The 21,134-nt window shown below is 40.4% G+C and overlaps 1 protein-coding gene across 2 annotated transcripts in view; it reads left to right on the top strand.

Moving 5' to 3' along the window:
- The window catches only part of NTNG1 (netrin G1), a gene marked incomplete at both ends in the record, with an annotated part of 346,932 nt that overhangs the window by 250,917 nt on the left and 74,881 nt on the right, over positions 1 to 21,134 (top strand). For both annotated transcript variants that reach the window (XM_081216967.1, XM_081216966.1), the window contains 2 exons: positions 7,638 to 7,810; positions 19,810 to 19,836. In XM_081216967.1, coding sequence (XP_081073093.1) covers positions 7,638 to 7,810; positions 19,810 to 19,836 — 200 coding nt within the window. The remainder of the gene's footprint in view (positions 1 to 7,637; positions 7,811 to 19,809; positions 19,837 to 21,134) is intronic.

The raw sequence follows: 21,134 nt of genomic DNA, 5'->3' as shown, positions 1-21,134 counted from the left end.
TTGCTGGTCGTTGAGTGAAGCTGGATGCTGGTGTTGAGATGGAGATCTCTGGGAGATTTTCACCGTTTGATATTATGTGGAGCTGGGAGGTCTCTTGTGGACCAGTGTCCTGAAGTTGGCTCTCCCAACTTAGAGGCACAGCACTGACTCCTGGCTGCAGCATCAAGAGCCTTTCATCCACACGGCTCAGAATAAAAGGGAGAAAAAGTAGGAAGGAAGGAAGGAAGGAAGGAAGAAAGAAAATAAAGAAAAAGAAAGAAAGGAAGGAAGGAAGGAGGGAAGGAAGGAAAGAAAGAAGATAAAGTAAAATAAAATACAGATAAAATAAAATAAAGTTATTAAAATAAAAAATAATTATTAAGGAAAAAAAATTTTTAAAGAAAAAAAAAAAAAAAACCAAAAAACAGACGTATAGAACCCTAGGACAAATGGTGGAAGCAAGGCTATACAGACAAAGTCTCATACAGGAGCATACACATACACACTCACAAAAAGAGGAAAAGGGGAAAAAAATCATACATTTTCCTCTCAAAGTCCACCTCCTCAATTTGGGATGATTCGTTGCCTATTCATGTATTCCACAGATGCAGGGCACATCAAGTTGATTGTGGAGCTTTAATCCTCTGCTTCTGAGGCTGCTGGGAGGGATTTCCCTTTCTCATCTTTGTTCTCACAGCTCCGTGGACTCAGCTTTGGATTTGGCCCCGCCTTTGCGTATAGGTCGCCCGAGGGCGTCTGTTCTTCGCTCAGACAGGACGGGCTTAAAGGAGCCGCTGATTCGGCGGCTCTGGATCACTAGGGCCTCGGGGAAGGGAATGGCACGGAGTGAGGGGCGAGCCTGCGTCAGCGGCGTGACGTTGCACCAGCCTGAGGCGCGCCGTGCGTTCTCCCGCGGAAGCCGTTCCTGGATCCCGGGACCCTGGCAGTGGCAGGCTGCAGAGGCTCCCCCGAAAGGGGGCGTGGACAGTGACCTGCGCTCGCACACAGGCCTCTTGGTGGCGGCAGCACCAGTCTTAGCGTCTCAGGCCCGTCTCTGGTGTCCGCGCTGTTAGCCGCGGCTTGCGCCCGTCTGTGGAGCTCCTTTAAGCAGCGCTCTTAATCCCCTCTCCTCGTGCACCCGGAAACAAAGAGGGAAGAAAATGTCTCTTGCCTCTTCGGCAGGTCCAGACTTTTCCCGGACTCCCTCCCGGCCAGCCATGGTGCACTAACCCCCTGCAGCCTGTGTTCACGCCGCCAACCCCAGTCCTCTCGCTGAGCTCCGACCGAAGCCCGAGCCTCAGCTCCCAGCCCCGCCCGCCCCGGTGGGTGAGCAGACAAGCCTCTCGGGCTGGTGAGTGTTGGTCGGCACTGATACTCTGTGTGGTTATCTCCCCGCTTTGCCCTCCTCACCCCTGTTGCTGCGCTCTCCTCCGCGGCCCCAAAGCTTCCCCCCTCTGCCACCCGCAGTCTCTGCCCGCGAAGGGGCTTCTTAGTGTGTGGAAACCTTTCCTCCTTCACGGCTCCCTCCCACTGATGCAGGTCCCGTCCCTATCCTTTTGTCTCTGTTTATTCTTTTTTCTTTTGCCCTACCCTGGTACGTGGGGACTTTCTTGCCTTTTGGGAGATCTGAGGTCTTCTGCCAGAGTTCAGTAGGTGTTCTGTAGGAGTTGTTCCACGTGTGGATGTATTTCTCGTGTATCTGTGGGGAGGAAGGTGATCCCCGCGTTTTACTCTTCCGCCATCTTCCCCTCGTCCTCTCCCTTCCAGTTTTGTTTCACAAAGCGTCAGTTTTAAACTTCTTTGTCTTGGTACTTTTATTTGAAACACTACTAATAGACTACATGTACAGACCTCTAACTCACCGGAAACTCTGGTGGATAGCATGCTTCCCAGAATAAATATATTAAGTTATTAAAAAAAAAAAAAACAGGCAGACTAGATGGGTTTTTCATACCTCCTGGCAGGTGGCACAGATCTAAATGTTGGAGCCGTTTTTTTTTTTTTTTTTTTTTTTTTTGCTGTACGCGGGCTCCTCATCGCTGTGGAGCACAGACTCCGGACGCACAGGGTCAGCGGCCATGGCTCACGGGCCCAGCCACTCCGTGGCATGTGGTATCTTCCCAGACCGGGGCACGAACCCGTGTCCCCTGCATTGGGGGGCGGACTCCCAACCACTGCGCCACCAGGGAGGCCCTGGAGCCGTTTTATAAGCAAGATTAAATTGACTTGTGACAGCTGCTCACTAAAATACAGGAAGTGAAGACCTGGTTAAAAGCAAGAACACACTGGTTTTCATTAAGTTTGCATCACAGAATAGAGCTCACTTTTTTTTTTTAAAGGTCTGTCTTAGCAATGCCCTTATATGACAGTGTGTGCAATTTGTTGCTTACACACAAGTGGATCTTTGAGGTACAAGCAAGTCAATTAGTTCTATCTGCAGTGTCTTGGTATGTGTTCTATACGTGTAAACAGAATCGGTGAATAGGCTCATCTCTCCAGAACATCAGATCTGTGACCACTAGCGAAGCCTGTTAGGTCTCCACTTGTACAGTTCCTCCCCCACCTAATGTGATAGCAAACGTGGCAGCTGGATGGCCAAGGAAATGGATAATGAATCTGTCAGAGATGAGTGGATGTCACGGGAGTCTGCCCTCCACCCCATCACAAGGCCGGAGTTCATAACACCAGGAATTGAGAGCGATCTCCCAGCATTGTGAAATACATTTTTTTTCTGTTGGAGGAAAAGCCACTCTGGCAAGAGCTCTAAATAAAGGATTTTAGTGTCTGATTGGAATGGGATGATGAGAATAAACTGAGCTGTGGAAAATGAAAGGGAGCCGTTTCCAAATACAGGCCAATGTCGTTGTGCCTCAGCGTCCACTTTCACAAGCTCAGCCCTGGCACAGCAGTTGTCACAATGACTGAAGAAAGACAGCCCAGGAGCCGAGCTAGGTCAGCAGATTTACTGCTGGAGAAGTTAGAGCTGTAGCCAGCACCCAAGCAGCACTCTGCCAAACTTTAGCCGACCCAGGGTGGCCATCCTTACAGGAAGGAGTTGAAACTAAAAGATGCACATTCCAGAACAATTATGCTACCCAAATGCTCTCCTCTAAGCTGTTTTTTTCCGTCCTCTAAGTTGCGTTCTTCTCCTGGGTCTTTTAGGCATTTTTTTAGGATAGCTCTTGTGTTAGCTTTCAGACATTTGGCAAATCCTCTGGAGTTTAAATTAAGTTAAATTGAGTTTACAAGGCCTCACCAATTTTAGAGTTCCCTTTGCCCAGTATAAGGTTAGTTATGAAAACAAGTGGTGAGGGCAATTTTCAGCACACATCATGGAGTGTTTGACTTAGTACAATGCCTATTAATTATTCTTAGTCCATTGCTGTATTCATCATAGTAGAACAGGCACATGAAGTCCCTGCTTTCAGGAAGTTTAGTTGTTTATTAGTCACTTGTTTATTTGTCAGATTTTTTTTTTTTTTTTTTTTTTGTGTGTGTGTGTGTTATGCGGGCCTCTCACTGTTGTGGCCTCTCCCCTTGCGGAGCGCAGGCTCCGGACGCACAGGCTCAGCGGCCATGGCTCACGGGCCCAGCTGCTCCGCGGCATGTGGGATCCTCCCGGACCGGGGCACGAACCCGTGTCCCCTGCATCTGCAGGCGGACTCTCAACCACTGCGCCACCAGGGAAGCCCCTGTCAGATATTTTTTAAACACTTATTATGTGCCAAGTAGCTTGACCCGTGCTAGGGATGTTACAATAAATAAGGCAGATATGACTGCTGCTCCCAGGAGCTTACACTCCAGTGAGCGTGACAGAAGAATAAACAATTACAATACAGCCTAAGTCTAGAGCAAAGATAGTGTGGACTTCATCCTGTGGCTGGCCTTGCCTCATGTCAGAGGAGCCCCTAGGGAAGGCATTCTGGTGGGTCAGAGAAGGATTCAGATAGTTAATCAGCAGATGGTTTTTGAATGTCACGTAGGAGCCAGACACTGAGATTTCCAAGTTGACATCTGATGGTAAAAATTATGCAGGTAAAAGAGGTAGAATTATGTTCTAGGCATAAGGAACAGCTTAAAAGATTACCCAAAGGCAAAGTTTGAAGAACTAATTGTAGAATTGGTAGTGGTGCAAATAAAAATGGAGAAAGAACAAGAGATCGATTTCAAAGGGACTTGTAGGCCATGTTATAGAGCTTGGACTCTATTCTGAGAATAAAGGGAAATTTTTCAATGGTTCTAAGCCAAGGTGACCCAGGTATTTTTGTGTAAATGATCGTTTTGACTATTGTGATGAGATTGGGCTAAAGAAGAGTATGAGAGGAGGCAGAAAGGTCTCTATAGAAGCCATTGTAATAAACCAGATCAAAGATGAAAATGATGTCAACAGGGACGTGGCAATGGCTAGAGCTGTATGTATTTGAGAGTTATCGAGGAGGAGGAATTTCAGAACTGGGTGAGAGACTGAGTAAAGACAAATTAGATGTGATAGGAAAGGAAGTAGGAGTGGTCATTCTTGACCAGCTGACTAGAAGGTGATGCAATGTACTGAGAAAGAAAACACAGAAGGATGAGTAGGTGGGGGAGGGAAGCCAAGTAATTCAGTTTGTGATATGCTGGATTTGACATGTTCAGGAGAGAGATCCATGATGGACGTTACAGCACCAGGACTTATCCACATGTTGAGCAGATGATCTTCACCTAGTGATAATGGAAGGAGAGAGTTCTGTGGATTCCTATGGGTAACAGAGAATCTGAATCTCCTAAAATATTTCCAAATGTTTGAGTTTATTTTGCATGTTTTTACTTTTTTCTAGGGAAAAAAAAATGATGCAAATTTGCTTTAGATTGCCTATAACTCAAAAGTAGTTGAGGACCACAGAGGAAATTGAAGGGACAACCTGGATAAGAGTGCCCAAGGAGAGTCACTTAGGCTGACTATGCTGATCCAGAACCCAAGGAACAGTACATGAAGAGAACAACAGAAGAGTGTTCTGAAAAGGACCTGGAGAATCCAGTGGGGAGAGTGTGTCAGGGGAAATGGAGTGGTCCCACAGAGTCAAATCCCCTAAGGAGATAGATAAAGCAAGGAAGGAAATCCATTAGATTTTCACCAGGAGGTCATGGGTGGTCTTGGCAAGGGAGGTTTTGGTTAGTTGGAAACAGTGAGTGTGTGGGAGATGAGAAAAAGGAGATGGCAAGTGTAGAAAACTCAAGAAGGGGAAGGAGAGTGTTAAAATGGTAGTGAGAAAAGAAGACTAGGGTACAGAGTAGATATTTTTCTTCCTTAAGATGAGAGAGATGCAATGAGTAAAAATTCTAAAAGCAGAAAGAGCCTTAAGTAACAACCAACCAAACCAAACACACAGAAACTTTTAAGGGAATCAGAAGCTTAGAGAGATAGAGTGTCTATAGTAGGTATGATAGATATCAAGAAAGAGTAATGAATTGAGTTGAGCCTTGAATGATGAAAAAGCTTTGGACAGGTGAAAATGAACCACTAATTGAAAGAAATATGGGGAAAATAAGACTAAATATTCATCTATTCTTCTTTCACTTCCTTTTGTTATTCGAAAAATATTTTCTCAGCAAATATAAAGTCTTTAGAATAGAAATTGCCTATAACTCAGAGACTGACTACCAGTATGAAAGTATTAATAGCTACAAGGTATATAATCCAATTTACAATTACTACTTGCATTCTTGGTCTTCACACATGAAACCAACATATTCTTTGGGGTCACATTGTTCATTTCCTCATTTGGAATTTTTAAACACCAGATAGGGTGCTAAATCAGTATAAGCTGGTGCTTCTATCACTTAAGTTTCTAACATCTTCCACATTTATAAACACACCCATAAATAAAGGTGCTAATGAAGGAAGGAGAAAGATTCTTTAATAAGCAGCTTAACGCAAGTAACTCCCTGCATGTAGGAGATTTTTACAAGACCTAGCTCATAATTAAACACTGTCTATTTTACTTAACTGAATTTTTCCTCTTTTTAAAAGATTGTATGAATGTTAAAGACTTTGTTTATGTGTTGATGTTGAATGGGTATTGTTTAAATGGTAGCCTTTCAGCTTATTATAATTTACAACTATACAGAGGGCAGAGTGTAGTTACAAGTACTGTGAAGTGTAGTGGACCCCTGAGGAAGCTGAGGCTTGGTCTTACCCAGGGAGGTTTGAGTGGGTGGCTATTGCTTTAGGGGCTACACCTTTTAGTTAGAAGAGAGCCCAACAGCCCTCAGGAATAGTCTTAGCCATTCCTTTGTTTCCTTGCCGTAAGTATGGGTCAGTGTTCCAAACAGACCATTAGTGCACAAGGAAGAAATTTGGTTGTTACTGTACAGACATTATAGAGACCAACAGCAGTTGTTAAAGAATCTTATTTTCCTACCAAAGAAAGAGTATTGTTACTTTTCCCAATTCATGACATCTGCCAAAAAAGAAAGCAAATGTAAAGCATATAATATTTCTTCGTTTTTATGAAACTTGACTTTCTATATTTTTGTCCTAGTTCCTAGAAAGGGCCAGACTAGTTTTAAAATGCACACACACACATGCACACACACACACACACTTTCAGGTTCTGACCCTGACAGATCTTGGCCCTTTACCCCCAGGTCTGGGTATCAGGTTCTTTCCTTTGTGTGGACACATCTCTTCCCACGTACATTGTTCTGCCCTCTGGTCATGGACATTCTGTTGACCTAGGCTTTATTTCTCCAGAGGATGCGGCTCATACTTTGTATCTTATAATTTATACCCTGCTACCTCAACAGATATCAAGTTGGCCTTTGCAGTTTTACAGTCAGAGACTTTGGATATGGGAATGTATTTTTGTAGAAATTGCATATTCCATTGTTGCCTCTCATATATTACAGCGTTATTCACAGGCACCAAAGGGAAGGCCTTGGCTAATGACCTCAAACCCCTGCCACACATAGGTTTTCATTTTCTAGTATTCGAAGCATCTTTTTTCCTGAGTCCTTTGACCCATTTATGAGAGACCTTTGTGATTATTTTATGTGAGTAGGAAATCTGAGGATTATTCAGGTTACTTAGAGGCCTTCGTGGAAAACCTCTTCTGCCTGAGGAATGTCATTTCAGAGCCCAGAATGAGAACATCTGTTTATAACCACTTGGGGTCTAGAAAATAAACCTGAATAGCAAATTATCTCAATGGTTATATTTCTTTTTAAACAAATAAGAGTTGTCCTTCTGGTTTAAGGAAAAACAGAAGATGACATTGTTCTTCAAAGCCAGATGTATTGTAGATTTGATAATAGCACAGAAGAGCCTCTCACTAGTGGCAATATTTTGGATATCTGTTGGGAAACCCCTGATTTCAGAGCACAGTTGCCTTAGGTGAGCGTCAGACCCCACCTAACTGACTGACTTGTATTAGGATTCCTCAAAGTGTGGGATGAGGTCAGTCTGTATCACAATCTCTCCCCCACCCCTACCCCCAAGGACACTTGTTTAAAAGATTCTGAGGGTCAGGCCTGCAAATCTACATTTTACTAAGTCTTTAGGTAGCACACAAGCACTACAGGCTGTGAGAGCCGCAATCCTAGAAGACAGGTGGATAAAGCCTCAGTGATCACCAAGACAACTGGACTTAACAATGAACTCTTGTCTCTCCTCTGCCTAGGTGCAAATGTAATCTCCATGCCACTGTGTGTGTGTATGACAACAGCAAATTGACCTGTGAATGTGAGCACAACACTACAGGTCCAGACTGTGGGAAATGCAAGAAGAATTATCAGGGCCGACCTTGGAGTCCAGGCTCGTATCTCCCCATCCCCAAAGGCACTGCAAATACCTGTGAGTAACTTTTGCTCGGTAATACCATATTTTGTTCACGATGAGCTGAGAGTTCCTCTCAATTTCACTTGCAATTGTGCTTTCACTCCTCTTACCAGGAGTCCCATTCCTCTTCAAAATGCAGCTAAAGCTTTCATCCCTATTTTGCCACTTGTAAGCACATTTTAGCACTTGGATCATCTGTTAAATTCAGTCTTCCAACATTCACATCAGTGTGTTGGGAAATGATAGAAACCACAGGAGAAATTTTTTCTAAGTGGATGAAACAGGAGCTGCTTTTTTTCCTTCCCCAAATTAATTTCCTATTAAAATCACAAAGGCATTCAAAACTCCCAACTCTGACTTAATTTTAACCATAAACTACTTCCAGAAATTCTCTTAATGTTTACAATCCCATTTCCCATACTGGGTAACCTAAGAGATGCTTTGTCTAAAAGATGTTTCCCTCTCCAAATTTAGCTACAGCCTGACTTGGGCTTTTTCCAAATGCCAGCAGTTGACGTCATGCCTGGCGTGTATCCTGTTAGGAGAGGCTGCCTTTCGATAAAGAGTGTGACTGTAGGCCTGTAGGGACCACAGTAAGAAAGGGGATGTTTGTGTGCATGTGAAAGAGCACAGGCATTATCTGTCTTCACAGGAAGCGTGAGAGGTGCCCCGTTATCACTCATGTGGGTGCCCCTCTGAAATCCCTGAACATCCCTAGGAAAACACATTTTGACTCGCTCAATGAGACAAGTATTTACTTCCAGAATAAATTGCCCAATTCCATGCATGGACCAATTAGCCACTCACAAAAGCCCCAGGTTTGACCTCTTTTAAAAGTAGAGAAAGATGAGGTTGAGAATACACCCATTCAAGTGAGAAGTAACAGAAACAGCAGGACAGTGAGTAGTGGGGGAATGAGACCTTGAAAAGCCACCAGCTCCGTGCAAGGCTAAGAATGTCATCAGGCCCTTCAAAGCAGCAGCTGTGAGAAACCAAACCCCAGAAACTAATAGTCAGGAACCAGGACCTTATCAAGTTAAGTGTAAAAGTAATGGACCGAGTAACAGGCCATAAAGAATGGGGGCATGAAACTATGTTAAAATTTCTATGAAGCAGGAAAAAAAAATCCGTCAAAGCCTAAAAAAAAATCCCTCTTTGTAAAGATATTCCGTTTCTTTCTGTGTTCAAGAAAAAACTTACAGCCTAGCTCCTAAAATTAATACATAAAGTTCTGTTGAGCAGAAATAATTTTTTTTCAAGGCGATTTTATTAACAGAGACTCCGTGGGCTTTCCTCAATTGTTGAGAGCCATAGACTCGTGAATTCAGGAGGGATCTCATGAGGTTATTTGTTGCCATACCCTGTGACTAGCTAGAATTCCTATCACCACAGTTGTCAAATTTAGTTTAAAGGTTTCCTCAAATGAAAATGACTCAGATTTCATTTTTAATGTCTGCTGCTCCTTTAGTGGGACAGGATGGAAGAGAACAATGTTTACAAACACTTGGTGGCATTCTGGCTCATCCTCAGGGCAGGCCAACTTGTCAGGGCTACTAGAAAGGCAGCTGGGAGAGACTGCTATTGAAGGCATTGGCTTCTATTCTAACACGACACCGTTTTCTTCTACCCATAACTGTGCTTCAAGGTCTTGCTTATTTCAAGACATTTTCACTGGAAAGACCTTCTTGTGCCAGCCAAGCTTTTTCACTGGAATGGATTTCTTGTTATATTCTCCATGGAAATGACTTACATAGCCCTAATATAATGCAACCTCTTTCAATTGTCCATGTGGATTCTATTGTGTATCCATCCCTTAGTTTTTCTTGGCCTTCTCTAGACTTTTCCCCATTTCTGTTAAAATATGGTGACAGATGGACACAATGGCCAAGGAGGTTGAATTCAACATTTCAACCCTCAACATGGCAGAAACTAGATTGAAGATTTTAAGATAATCTGCAATGGTCCAGTCTTGCAATGGAAAGAACTCCTTTAAAGAAATCTCTGCCACATCAGACTGCTTGCAAATATCCAAGGATGGAAGTAGGCAATTAAGTTGTTTAGTACACAGGTTCCAGAATCAAATACCAGTTTGTCCATTCACTAGCTCAGTGACCTTGAAAAAGTAAAGGTATCAATATTAACCTCTCTAACACTTGGCTTCCCATCTGTATTGTGAGGATAATAACAGTTCTTACCTCATAAGGATTTTGAGAGAAGTGAATAAGCAAATGCATGCGATGTGTTTAGCATAACACCTACCACAAAATAAGTGTTCAAAAATAATCTTATTTTTAGGCTTTTTTTCATAAGGCAGACTTGTCAATTATTGGACAGTTTTAATTGTTATAAAACTTATTGCTTAACATCAGTATTGAGTGTCTCCTAATTTCCAACCACTTTTTCTTTTTAAGTCTTAAAACTCTGTATCAATCCCAGTTTTCTTTCTTGTCCAGTTTAACATCATCAGCTCCATTTCTCATATGATAAGATTTTCAACTCTCTTACCTAGTTGTTTGCCCCGGAAGTCCTCTGATTTTTTAGTGTGGAAATGTAAGCCAAACACAGGACTTATAGCACTGTTATGATTCTCCTGTCATTTTGGCTTTTTCTTACACACATGGATACATGCGCACACTCACATGTGCACGTGCCCACACATACATGACTCGAGTTGGTACATTACAAGTCAGATATTAAGAGGGACACTCAGGATATGCTGTATCCTAATACAGGAATAAAAAACCTAAGAAGTAGGGGCTTCCCTGGTGGCGCAGTGGTTGAGAGTCCACCTGCCGATGTAGGGGACACGGCTTCATGCCCCGGTCTGGGAAGATCCTACATGCTGCCGAGCGACTGGGCCTGTGAGCCATGGCCGCTAAGCCTGCGCGTCCGGAGCCTGTGCTCCGCAACAGGAGAGGCCACGACAGTGAGAGGCCCGCGTACCGCAAAAAAAAAAAACCTAAGAAGTAAAAAGGAGTGGCTACAATCTCTGATCCCTCAACACCAACTCTTCAGTAGCCTAGAAATAACACTCATATTGGATAATCTCTGGATTTAGCAGAACTTCAAGCAGCCAGGATTTTTGAATAAGATCAGTTCCTGCCTACTCTTAGCATAAAAACTAGAAAGGCTTCATTACATCAGGAAATTTTAAGATCTCCCTTCAAAACCATTCAGCCCATCACTCAGAAGGTCTTTAAACTGGGACCTTGCTGGGAATACTATGGCTTGGAAGTCCTAAATTCTGGAGCAACTCCAAGGCCACTTTTGTATGGAGCATATAGAGCCAGGAGAGAAGAATACAGAGCCCCAGCCCTCTAAAACACCGCCACCCCAATCTGTGAGACACAATACATTTCCCTATGCCTTTCATTATAATAGACTCGGCAGAAGCAGAAGTAATAACTCTTGTGATGATATTTTTATTCATTATGCTTTTTACTGAAGACTCAGTGTGTTTTCTTCGTTCTTTAAAGCCATATATATGTGTATCAATATATTTCTTATTTTTCTACCAAGCTTATGTTTTATCTGTAAGACATCTTTCTTCTTCTCCCTATTGATCTTCATTCTATTTTTGATAGAATTCTATTTTGAATGTCCTTTGAATTTCATTTCTGTTTTCTAAGTAATAGAAACTCTGTCCAACTTCATGCTTAATCATGATTCTCTTGATTCCCCTTGTCTAGCTCATGAATAAAATTCTGATCCCTCTTGAAATTCTGATCCCTACTTATAGGTGCTGAAAACTTAACAATTAACCTTTAGGAATAGTAATTCCAAAAAAGATAATATAATATTATCTACACCTCTGCTTGCCAAACTGTGTTCTATGACCCTTACAAGGATTCCATGGCCAAATAAGTTTGGAAAATGCTGTACATTATACTGACTCTTAGATATTCACATTACCTTATTAAAAACATTTGAGAACCCTAAAATAAGTAATCTATTTTATCATGTGTTTCCCAAACTTTATTGTTCATGGAAGTCTTAAAAACCTTCTATAAAACACTCTTTTGGGGACATGCTGCTGTAAATAATTTCCTCAGCTTTCTGATAGAGATGTCATGGAGACAGACAGAAAGCCCAGCTAGTTCAGCTGTATTGAATCTTTTACTTTCCTCTTACCTACACAGTCTAATATTCTTCCAAGAAAGAAAATTAAATTGGTCTGACATTGACATTATTTGTTTGTTCAGAAATCCGACTTGAATTGTTACACAATATCTAGGTCTCCTCTGAGCGATGGAAAGTAATTTAATGATTGTTCTATTATTTTCTCTGGTATCAAATTTGTATTGACCAATTTATATTTTCCCAGGTGTACATGTGTATGTCATTATCCAGACAATTTCCTAAGTGCTTTACATGCATTAGTTCATTTTTAACTCACAACAATTTTATAAGGTAGATGCTACTATTTTCATGTTATAGATGTGGAATCTGATGACTACTAAGGAAAAGTATCTTGTTTAAGGTTTAGCTACCTAGTCAGAATGAGAAGGAAGGTTTGAACCCAGGTGTGTCTTGAGCCCAAAGACTGTACATCTCACTATATTGCTTCTCAGGTTAAAGTTCAGTGACTTCCTCTGTCCTCCACTGGGGTGTGGACTCGATCTGACACCTGTTTGAACAAGTCGGTCTTCTCTAAACCTGCTCTCTCCCACTTTTCTTCCTAGATTGCTGCTTGTTATTTCTTTGCCTTCAAAGGCTTCCCTTCTACCTTGCTTTAAATTTTCATTCTCAGTGTACAGTATTCTTCCTTGATATTCCTATCTAATCTTGTGGTTTTAGATCTTATTAATATTGGTTTAATGCTAATAAACAAATTATAGCCTGAATCTTTCTAATGAACCCAGGCCATTTTTTTCAGCTGTCTATGAAAATCTCAAAGTCAACATTGCAAGATACTGAATTCATTTCTTTTCCCCAAATCACCTTCTTCTTCTTCACTCTCTATTGAAATTCTGCTCATTTTTCAAGACTACTCCTCAATGTGAACTCCTCGATGCAGCCTACCTAGACTGTCCTATGCAAAATCAGCTGCTCTTTTCTTGATAATGTATGTATATCAAGATAGATTCTTGGTAATGTGTGTGCACTTAACAATTGGTTGACTATAATCAAAATTACCATGATAGTGATAATGATAGCTAATATTTATTAAGCTTACCATAGCCTTTTATATTTTGTGAAGTGCTTTATGTACTTTCTTGTATTAAATCCTTACAATGTCCCCATAGGGTGTGTACTATTTTTATCCCCATTTTACAGATAAAGGAACATAGGCACATAAAGGTTGCCCCAAGATCCCACAGCGAATACATGACAGAGCAAGATTTAAACTCAGGTCATTCTGACTTCAGGACCTAAAATGTTAGCAATTTAAGAATGGGACCGTATTTTATTCTTGGCCTTCATAGATGTTTGTGGAATTAATTATTTGGTGAATAAACAAATAAACCTATACAGCCTTGAAATGTGCTTGTGGATGCATTGACCTCCCATCAATCTTCCCATGTCCCCTGGAATATGTGGCCTTCACAGTTCAGCAGTTCTAACACAAGAGCCTTCAGTCTCACATAGGAAGAGACCAGCTGAGATTTGGAGAAAATACAATAGGAAAGAGAATCACTTATTTTTCGTGGGTGCTCACAACCCATCCAGCCATCTAGAGATGACATATTGGCTGGCTGGTTTTTATAGGCCTCCCTAAGTGGCATTCATGGCCTCAGTGACTTGACCATTGTTGGGCTCTGACTACCAGTTTTTCAGGCTCAATACCCTGATTCTGTCAGCACAATAAGAGAGGACCTTCCTCTAAGAGCCTTATATATATGAACCAAGCTGTAGGGCCAATATATAGAACCAGGATACCTACCAAGTTATTCATGTACAACCACTAGTCCACAGTCACTTATTTGATGCTTATGGGACCAGATCTGATTTGGAATTCAAATTTTTTTAATTTTAAAAGGTAATACAGTGTATATACATTATGTTACATCAATACCCACAGCAGAATATCAGGTAGCACCACTTAATCAAACATCTTAATATTTCTGTAGCAAACCTATGATTATTTTCACTGAGTGAGATAAAGGAGAAGACCTCATACCCCTTCCAGTCAGGTTTTGTCACCAAATTAGTTCAGATCACATTATGTCATGCTGCAGCTAAATTTTGGGGAAAAAAAACTTTGTGTCTTCAGAGGTTTGTTTTGTTTTGTTTTTTGAGGATTAGAGATAAGAGATAGGGGCCTATAATAAATTGATCAATAATATAGAGTAGCCGTTAGAGGCCCACGCTCTGGATCCTGGACCTCTGGATTCAAATCTCAGTCTCCTTCCCAACTGACTGCAATGATCTTGGGCAAGCTCTTTGTGTTTGAGTTTTTCCCCATCCATAAAATAAACCTGAGTATTGACATCATAGGGTTGTCACAAAAATTAAATGAATTAACACATGTAAGATACTTAGAACGGTGGTAGGCACATAGTAAGCACGCAATGAAGTTAGCTGTTATTATCATTATAATTGCACTGAAATCTAATATGTGGACACATCCCAGTCTAAAGAGCAAATTATCTCTTTGGAGACAACAACTGTATGGGGAGATGAATTGTGCCCAAATGCCAGATTATTCATCCACAATATGAAATAACTGTTACAGTGTTCAGAATATTTAAGTCCTTATGATCAGTGTATTCTCTCCCCTGTAATTAAGTCTCCTTGTAGAGCCAGATACTAATCAGAAGGTTGCTTGGTGAGCATGGGAATTAAATTTGAAAATTTAAATGATTCAAACGCTAATAACATCAGGCTGAAACATCGGACACATCCATCCTACCCCAGGGTCAACCTCCATAATGCCAACAGAACACTGAAGGCCTGAAAGTTTACAGGTTACCCCTCCCTCTTCCTGAGACAGTGCTAGGCCAGTACTGCCACCACATGCCTGAAGATGCTCTTCTTTGTAGGCTTTTACCTTCTGGCTAGCTTTTCTTCCAATCTTCAGATATGTTAATACACTAAGTTATCAATAGATTAATGTCACCTCTGTCAAATTTGTCATAGACACTCAGGCCCCAGAGCCCTTCTGTTGTTCTAAGGTGACTTAGCTAACTCTGATTACATCATTTATGTGTTGATTTAACAGTACAATTCTGTGAAGGCAATTTTATTTCCTTCACTTTCGAGTTCCTGGGAGACAACTCACTGTACCTCCTATCCACAGCAGTTTGGACGAGGGAGCTGGGTTGAAAGGACGTTGGAAGTAGTTCCTCTAGAATACAAATGAGGCTACAGAATGTTTTCTTACTCACCACCTACTTCTTTTGCAGCTGGGCTTTTTGGAGTTAGAGCTCCCAGTGGCTGCAGCCTGGCTAGAAGAAAATCTAGTCACCTACTTGATAGGCTTTTTTCAAACCACCTAACACAACAATGGTAATATTTTCTCTCAGTTTAAAGCATGCTGAATCCTTGTCTCTTCTGCCTCCCTCTTGATGAGAAGCTGTTGAACTTTCCACTGATTCTCAAAAGGAGTTATGACTTTTAACACTGCATTCATCTGCTTTGAAAAATCAGAGTTTTCATTTTTGAGGTCTCCATCAGGTTGTCTTCCTTAAGCTTAACTGTGTCCCCTTTAGCCACATACTTGGTGGGAGGGTTAGTAAAGTTGGAAGAAGAAGAAGGAGATGGAGAAGGAGAAGAAGAGGAGGGGGAGGGGAGAAAGAAGAGGAGGAGGAAGGAGAAAATAACAAACTATATAAGTCTACTAGCGTCTCATCCCCCAACTGCAGTAGAATTCCTTAAAAAATAAATAAATATGGGATTGGGGAGGGCTGGGCGAGGAGGGAAGAATTGTAAGTACCTACAAGCTTAGCACTTTCACATTCTTTGGCCCTTTGGCTTACTCAACATGTATGTGTATCTCTGACTGAAGGAGCATATCTATTCTAGAAGAAGCAGAAGTCCTAAACTCATATACCACATATTGCAGAACCTTCCCTTAAAGCTAATTCATACCTGTGTTTCATTTCCTCCGTGTAAGTTTAGCAGTGTCTCAGTAGATGGGGATTAGGAATTACCTGCTCTAGTGTTGACTATAAAGGGGTCAATTTGGACGAGGACCTTACTTCTCATTGTGTCTTCAATTTCCTCTTCTGTAAAATTAAAGTGCTGAGTAAGATTATTTCTTAACTCCCTTTCAGCTCTCCATTTTTGGTCACTCTTTCTGAATTAACTTATCTGGTACCTTCCTTTTTTCTTTCCTTCCTATCTACTTATCATCTATCTTGCCCAAATATTTTTGAGGTTGTTTCAGAGATAGATTTAAGCTAATGAAGCTTAAATTATAGGGCCCCTCACTAGACTCCTTCTAAATTAAAAAAAAAATCTAATTTCATGTCTGATTTTAGACTTTAAAGTTAATATTCCCAAAAAAAAGCTCCTAGATTTGTATTTGCTTTAGGTCCCACAAAATCTGCATTTCCCCCTGGATAGCTTAGGGAAAAAGACAAATAAAAATAAGAGCATACAAATAGGAATATAAAAGGAAGGTGTGAGAAAAAAAAGAATAGAAAGAAAATAAGCCAAACATTAAATCAGTTTACCCAGTTGAGCATCAAGCTGACCTCTAAGTTTCCTGGAAGGCAAAGTGGTGAAGGGCATATCTACACATTGCATGACTCTTGCTATTAGAATGGAGGAAATTTCCAAAGAGAACAAAAATATTTACTAATACTGAACTCTGAGAAATGTCTCAGTGGAACATTTTATAGGGGACAAGATCATACTATGACCAAAAGTGGTATTTTCACTCTGATAGAAACCTTCTATCAGAAACAGGTGATAAATTTTTGCTCAAATATACATTGAGCAACTCTTCTGTACCAGGCATTGTCCTGAGCAGACAACAGAGATACAGACATGATGCTCGTCCCCTCAGAGGTCTCAGGCAAACACACAATCATAAAGATAAGTTGATAAGTTGCTCACAGAGGCCTGCACAAAGAGGTGTGCCATCACAAAGGACACTGGCTAATTCACATCAGGGAGGTGAAGAAGGAAGGGAAGAAATAACTCTGAGCTCAATTTTAAAGGTAAAAATATTCTTTCCATAATAGTTGTCACTTCACAGGGAATGGTTTAAAAAACTGCCAACACGTGTCTAGACAATTTTCCTGAACATAATCTGACTGTCATTCCTGTGGCTTATGGGCAACCATCACTGTTGTAAGATGGAGTTGCATTCATTGATTCAGCGCTTACAGACCCCAGAGAAACCCACCTTTCATGAGATGAATTGTAGCCTTCCTGTGTTAGTTTCTTAAGCATTTGAAAGATTTCTCATGACCTACTCATAGCCTTTTCAATGCATATAACGGGTTTACTAAATTCTTTAGTTGTTTGTAGAGAACCAAAAGCAAGGTGTTTGAACATTACAGTAAGAAACATTAGGGAAAAAATAACATTTGACAGTATACTAATGGACATCCCTTGGTGCTCAGGTATTTTCAACTTTAAAAATCTTTATTGCAATGAGCAGTTTAAAAATCTTTTCTAAGCAATTCCCATTTTACAACAATGGAATAGAAAGTGACTCATCTGGTAGCACCTCACAAAATTTTAAACCACAAAATGAGAAAGAGCCTGAATTTTAAACATCCAAATGTTAGTTAATAGAAAACATCTTCATGAGAAAAATAGGATCTCATAATGGTCTTGCTTGGCAAGGTTTGTATAGCTGCAATGAACATTTCTCCCAGCACTGGCATCCCCAAAGGCATGGAAACATTTCTGCATCTTTCTAAAGTATTCAACTGCAGCAAGTACTGCATCAAACAGTCTTACAGGTTTGCTCTCCACTGTGTCTGGCCAAACATCCTGAGAACTCCACCTTGCATTATGCATGGCCCTCTAACTCCATGCAAGTTTGAAAACACATGAAAAGTCTCTTCCTGCCATCCCAACTTCCATTCTCTTTGACTGATTACGAAGACATAGCAGTTCCTTGTAATGGAGCAGGATCTTCAATCATGGGGAAATTTGGAGCTTCTGAAACTGATACTAAAATTATGATTCTGCCATCATACCTCACTCAACAGGGGATTTGCAAAGGAAAAAAAATAAAGATTCAGTACCAAGTCAGTGTCACACTGTGGCAGATAGTCTACTGAAATGTCGGGTTAGGAATCCAGCAGTCCTTTGCAGAAATTGCATCCAGCTTGAAATTCAGTTCAGACAAAGTTAAAACATGGAAATAAAAATTTAGGTTTCCAGTTTTGGTTGGCCAGCGATCAGTAATTAAGCTGAAGCATCATAAGCTCTGTGCATTTAAAATCAAGAGACTTTGAATATATCTAATAACTGAAAATAAAATTTCATCCCTTCCAGGGTTTTTTAAAACATCTTGGTAAGCTTTAATTTCTCCTTCTCCCCTCCTTACTAAGAAATAGGAAAATAGCTCATGGTTTTAAAGAATACAAAGCTAGAAATCTCTGAGCAAGATACAATGATTAGTTAAAATAAGCAGAGGGCAGTTGTTCAAAGATTAAATACTAAAATAGAAATTTAATGGTTCCTACATTTACCACCTGTTAGCACATTTCACGATGTGGAGAACAAGTCCGAACAGCTCATTAACAGCTATCATTTATTGACTATGTACCATGTGTCAGACATTTTTATGGATTATCTCATTCAATTCTCACAGCAGCCCTGTGCAGTAGATATTATTAGCCCCTTTCAGATGAGGAAACAGGCTTAAAGAGGCTGGGAACTTGCCTGAAATCACCCAGCTAGTCAGTTGCAAAGCATGACTCTTACTCAGTTCTGTCTTATTTGCATCTCATGCTGTCACCCACACCACTACCTGAATTTAGTGGAAATGTTACAAATCTCTGACTTCTAATTAGTAGTATCTATCATGGTGTTGCTTGCTTGATGACCCAACTATATCAATAATAGTAATCATAGCAAAGATGGTTGGTTATAGCACATACTACCTGCCAAGCAACTCTTTGAGTACTTTAATTATTTATATACATACACACACACACACAGACACACACACACACACACACACACACATACATATATATATATATATATATATATATATATATATATATATATATATATATATATATATATATGTAATCCTTGCAACAACTCTAAGAGGTGGAGACCTGAGCCACAGAGAACGTAAGCCACTGGCCCCAGGGTCACACAGCCAATGAGTATAAGAGCAAAGCTTCAAACCGAGACAACCTGGCTCTCATGCCCCTGCTCTTGGCTAGGGGTTTTCATCTGGATACAGACTAAATTCATGTCCACATTTATACCAAGTTCAGTCACATTCTGAAATGGTTCTACCACCTCAGCAGAGATTGGCAATTAAAGTAGAAGCTGAAAAATCAATGAAGCCCATGGTCGATGTGAACAACCTAATGTACTCTTGAATCATTCTGCTCAATTTAATTTCTATTACAGAATTTAATCCAAATATCTGACAAGTAAAAGAAGACTAAAAATGATGGTTATATGTAGTTAATCAGATAATGGTGACTTTCAACACCTAACACATGCATATCAACACATTTAAAGAGATCTATTGCATATGTGGATATATTTGCACAGGCCCATATAATGCATACTTGGTGCTTTGTGCCCAGAACACAAGCCTAGCTTAATATCTGTTTTGAACCACATACAAATCTTCATTAACCTTATAAGTAAGCACAAAATGTTTGATATCACGAAGCTGTCTTGAACAAGCTGTTAAAGTTGAACATTAATTTCCCAACTCTGATGAGTTCAAGAAGTTCTAGAATAAAGCAAAATGGTCTCAATGGATGGATATATATTTTGGGGGTTTTTTGTGCTATTTTTCTAATGACCTGAATGTTATCAAGTGTTTATGTTTCTGAGATTTTTATATTATGTTAAAGATGTCACATACTAATAAATGTCTAACAGCTTTTCTTTATTGTTTTCTTTCTCTCCAGGTATCCCCAGTATTTCCAGTATTGGCAGTAAGTAAAAAAAAAAAAAATCACCAATCCAAGTCTAGGCCAGCTTTGCTTTGTTGTTCAGCTCCTCAGATCTATTTTCCCAGTGTCCATTTCTGACGTAAGAGAGTATTTCCTTTGTGAATTGAATTGCTGTGTTTGTTCTCTGCACAGATATGGTGAGAGCACAGTTAAAATAGTTATCTATGTATAAGTCCTCTGTGGATATGGCAGTGCCACCGCTTGCCTGACTACTGTTGATCAATGAAGGCTACCTTTACAGAGGTGCAATTAGTTACATAACCATAACTCATTTAGCAAAAGTATAAACAGTCCTATTTACCCATACCTGGTAACCAACAAACAATTTGAACTCTCTCCCTAGGACTGAATATGAATTTCTACCATAATTTAGAAAAGCAGAGAATGAATGTTTTAGGCTTATTCATTAGAACCGAAAGAAATCACCATGGAACCAGGGAGCAGGAATTTTATTAGTGCATTAAACTTTAGCTTTTGTGAAGGCCTGAAAGAGGTAGGTTTGTGATCATTAGTCTTACTGGAGGAATGAAGGAAAAAAATAATCAGTATGTCCATTTCTCCCTCCTAAAATACCATTATCCATGTTTTACTGACTACTTAGTTTCAAGTTTGATAGAGAAGGGGTATGAAAAAATACATGCAAAATTTAAGAGTAAGGATACTAGAAATTCCTGCAAGAAATATTTTAGTAGAAATATCAGCAATTGAAAAGAGAAATCTCTCTTCAACATTCTGTGGAACTTTTCTCTAGCACCATTGCAAAGAGAATTCTACCAGCTGTCATGGGAGAACCAGGCTGTAGCTCCCTCTTTACATTTAAAACAAGGACACCAAACACCAAGCCTAAAATACTCACTGAGGAAATGCCCCCTAACTTTTCAGAGCCGAATCTCACTTATTTTTAAATATTGTTCCCTTTCCCTCTGATGGCTAAAACCTTTGGACAGCTACTGAATAGCTGACTTGAAATAAAGCACTGAAGAAGCCAAGATTATGCACTGTAAGTGAAAAGAAGCATTTTCACGGGGGTCTCACCCCTCAGTCTTTGTCATAGGTGCTGGGCCATGCAGGGTGATATAAGTGTAAACAGCAGTGGTTGGAGCATTCCAATACCCAACATCCATCTAAAAAGCAATACGCTCATAATTTGGATAAAACAACTTCCTGCTTCTTATAAATGCACAGTCAGGTCTACCAATTTTTAAGTCAACCTAGTTTACTTACGCTTGAGAATAGGCCTGCACGTGGGTTTGTTAAGCACTAGACGTGTTAAATGCCAT

Source organism: Mesoplodon bidens, assembly GCF_964165515.1.
Source record: "Mesoplodon bidens genome assembly, chromosome: 2".
NCBI classification, from domain to species: domain Eukaryota; kingdom Metazoa; phylum Chordata; class Mammalia; order Artiodactyla; family Ziphiidae; genus Mesoplodon; species Mesoplodon bidens.
This window is presented reverse-complemented; position numbering and strand designations above follow the sequence as displayed.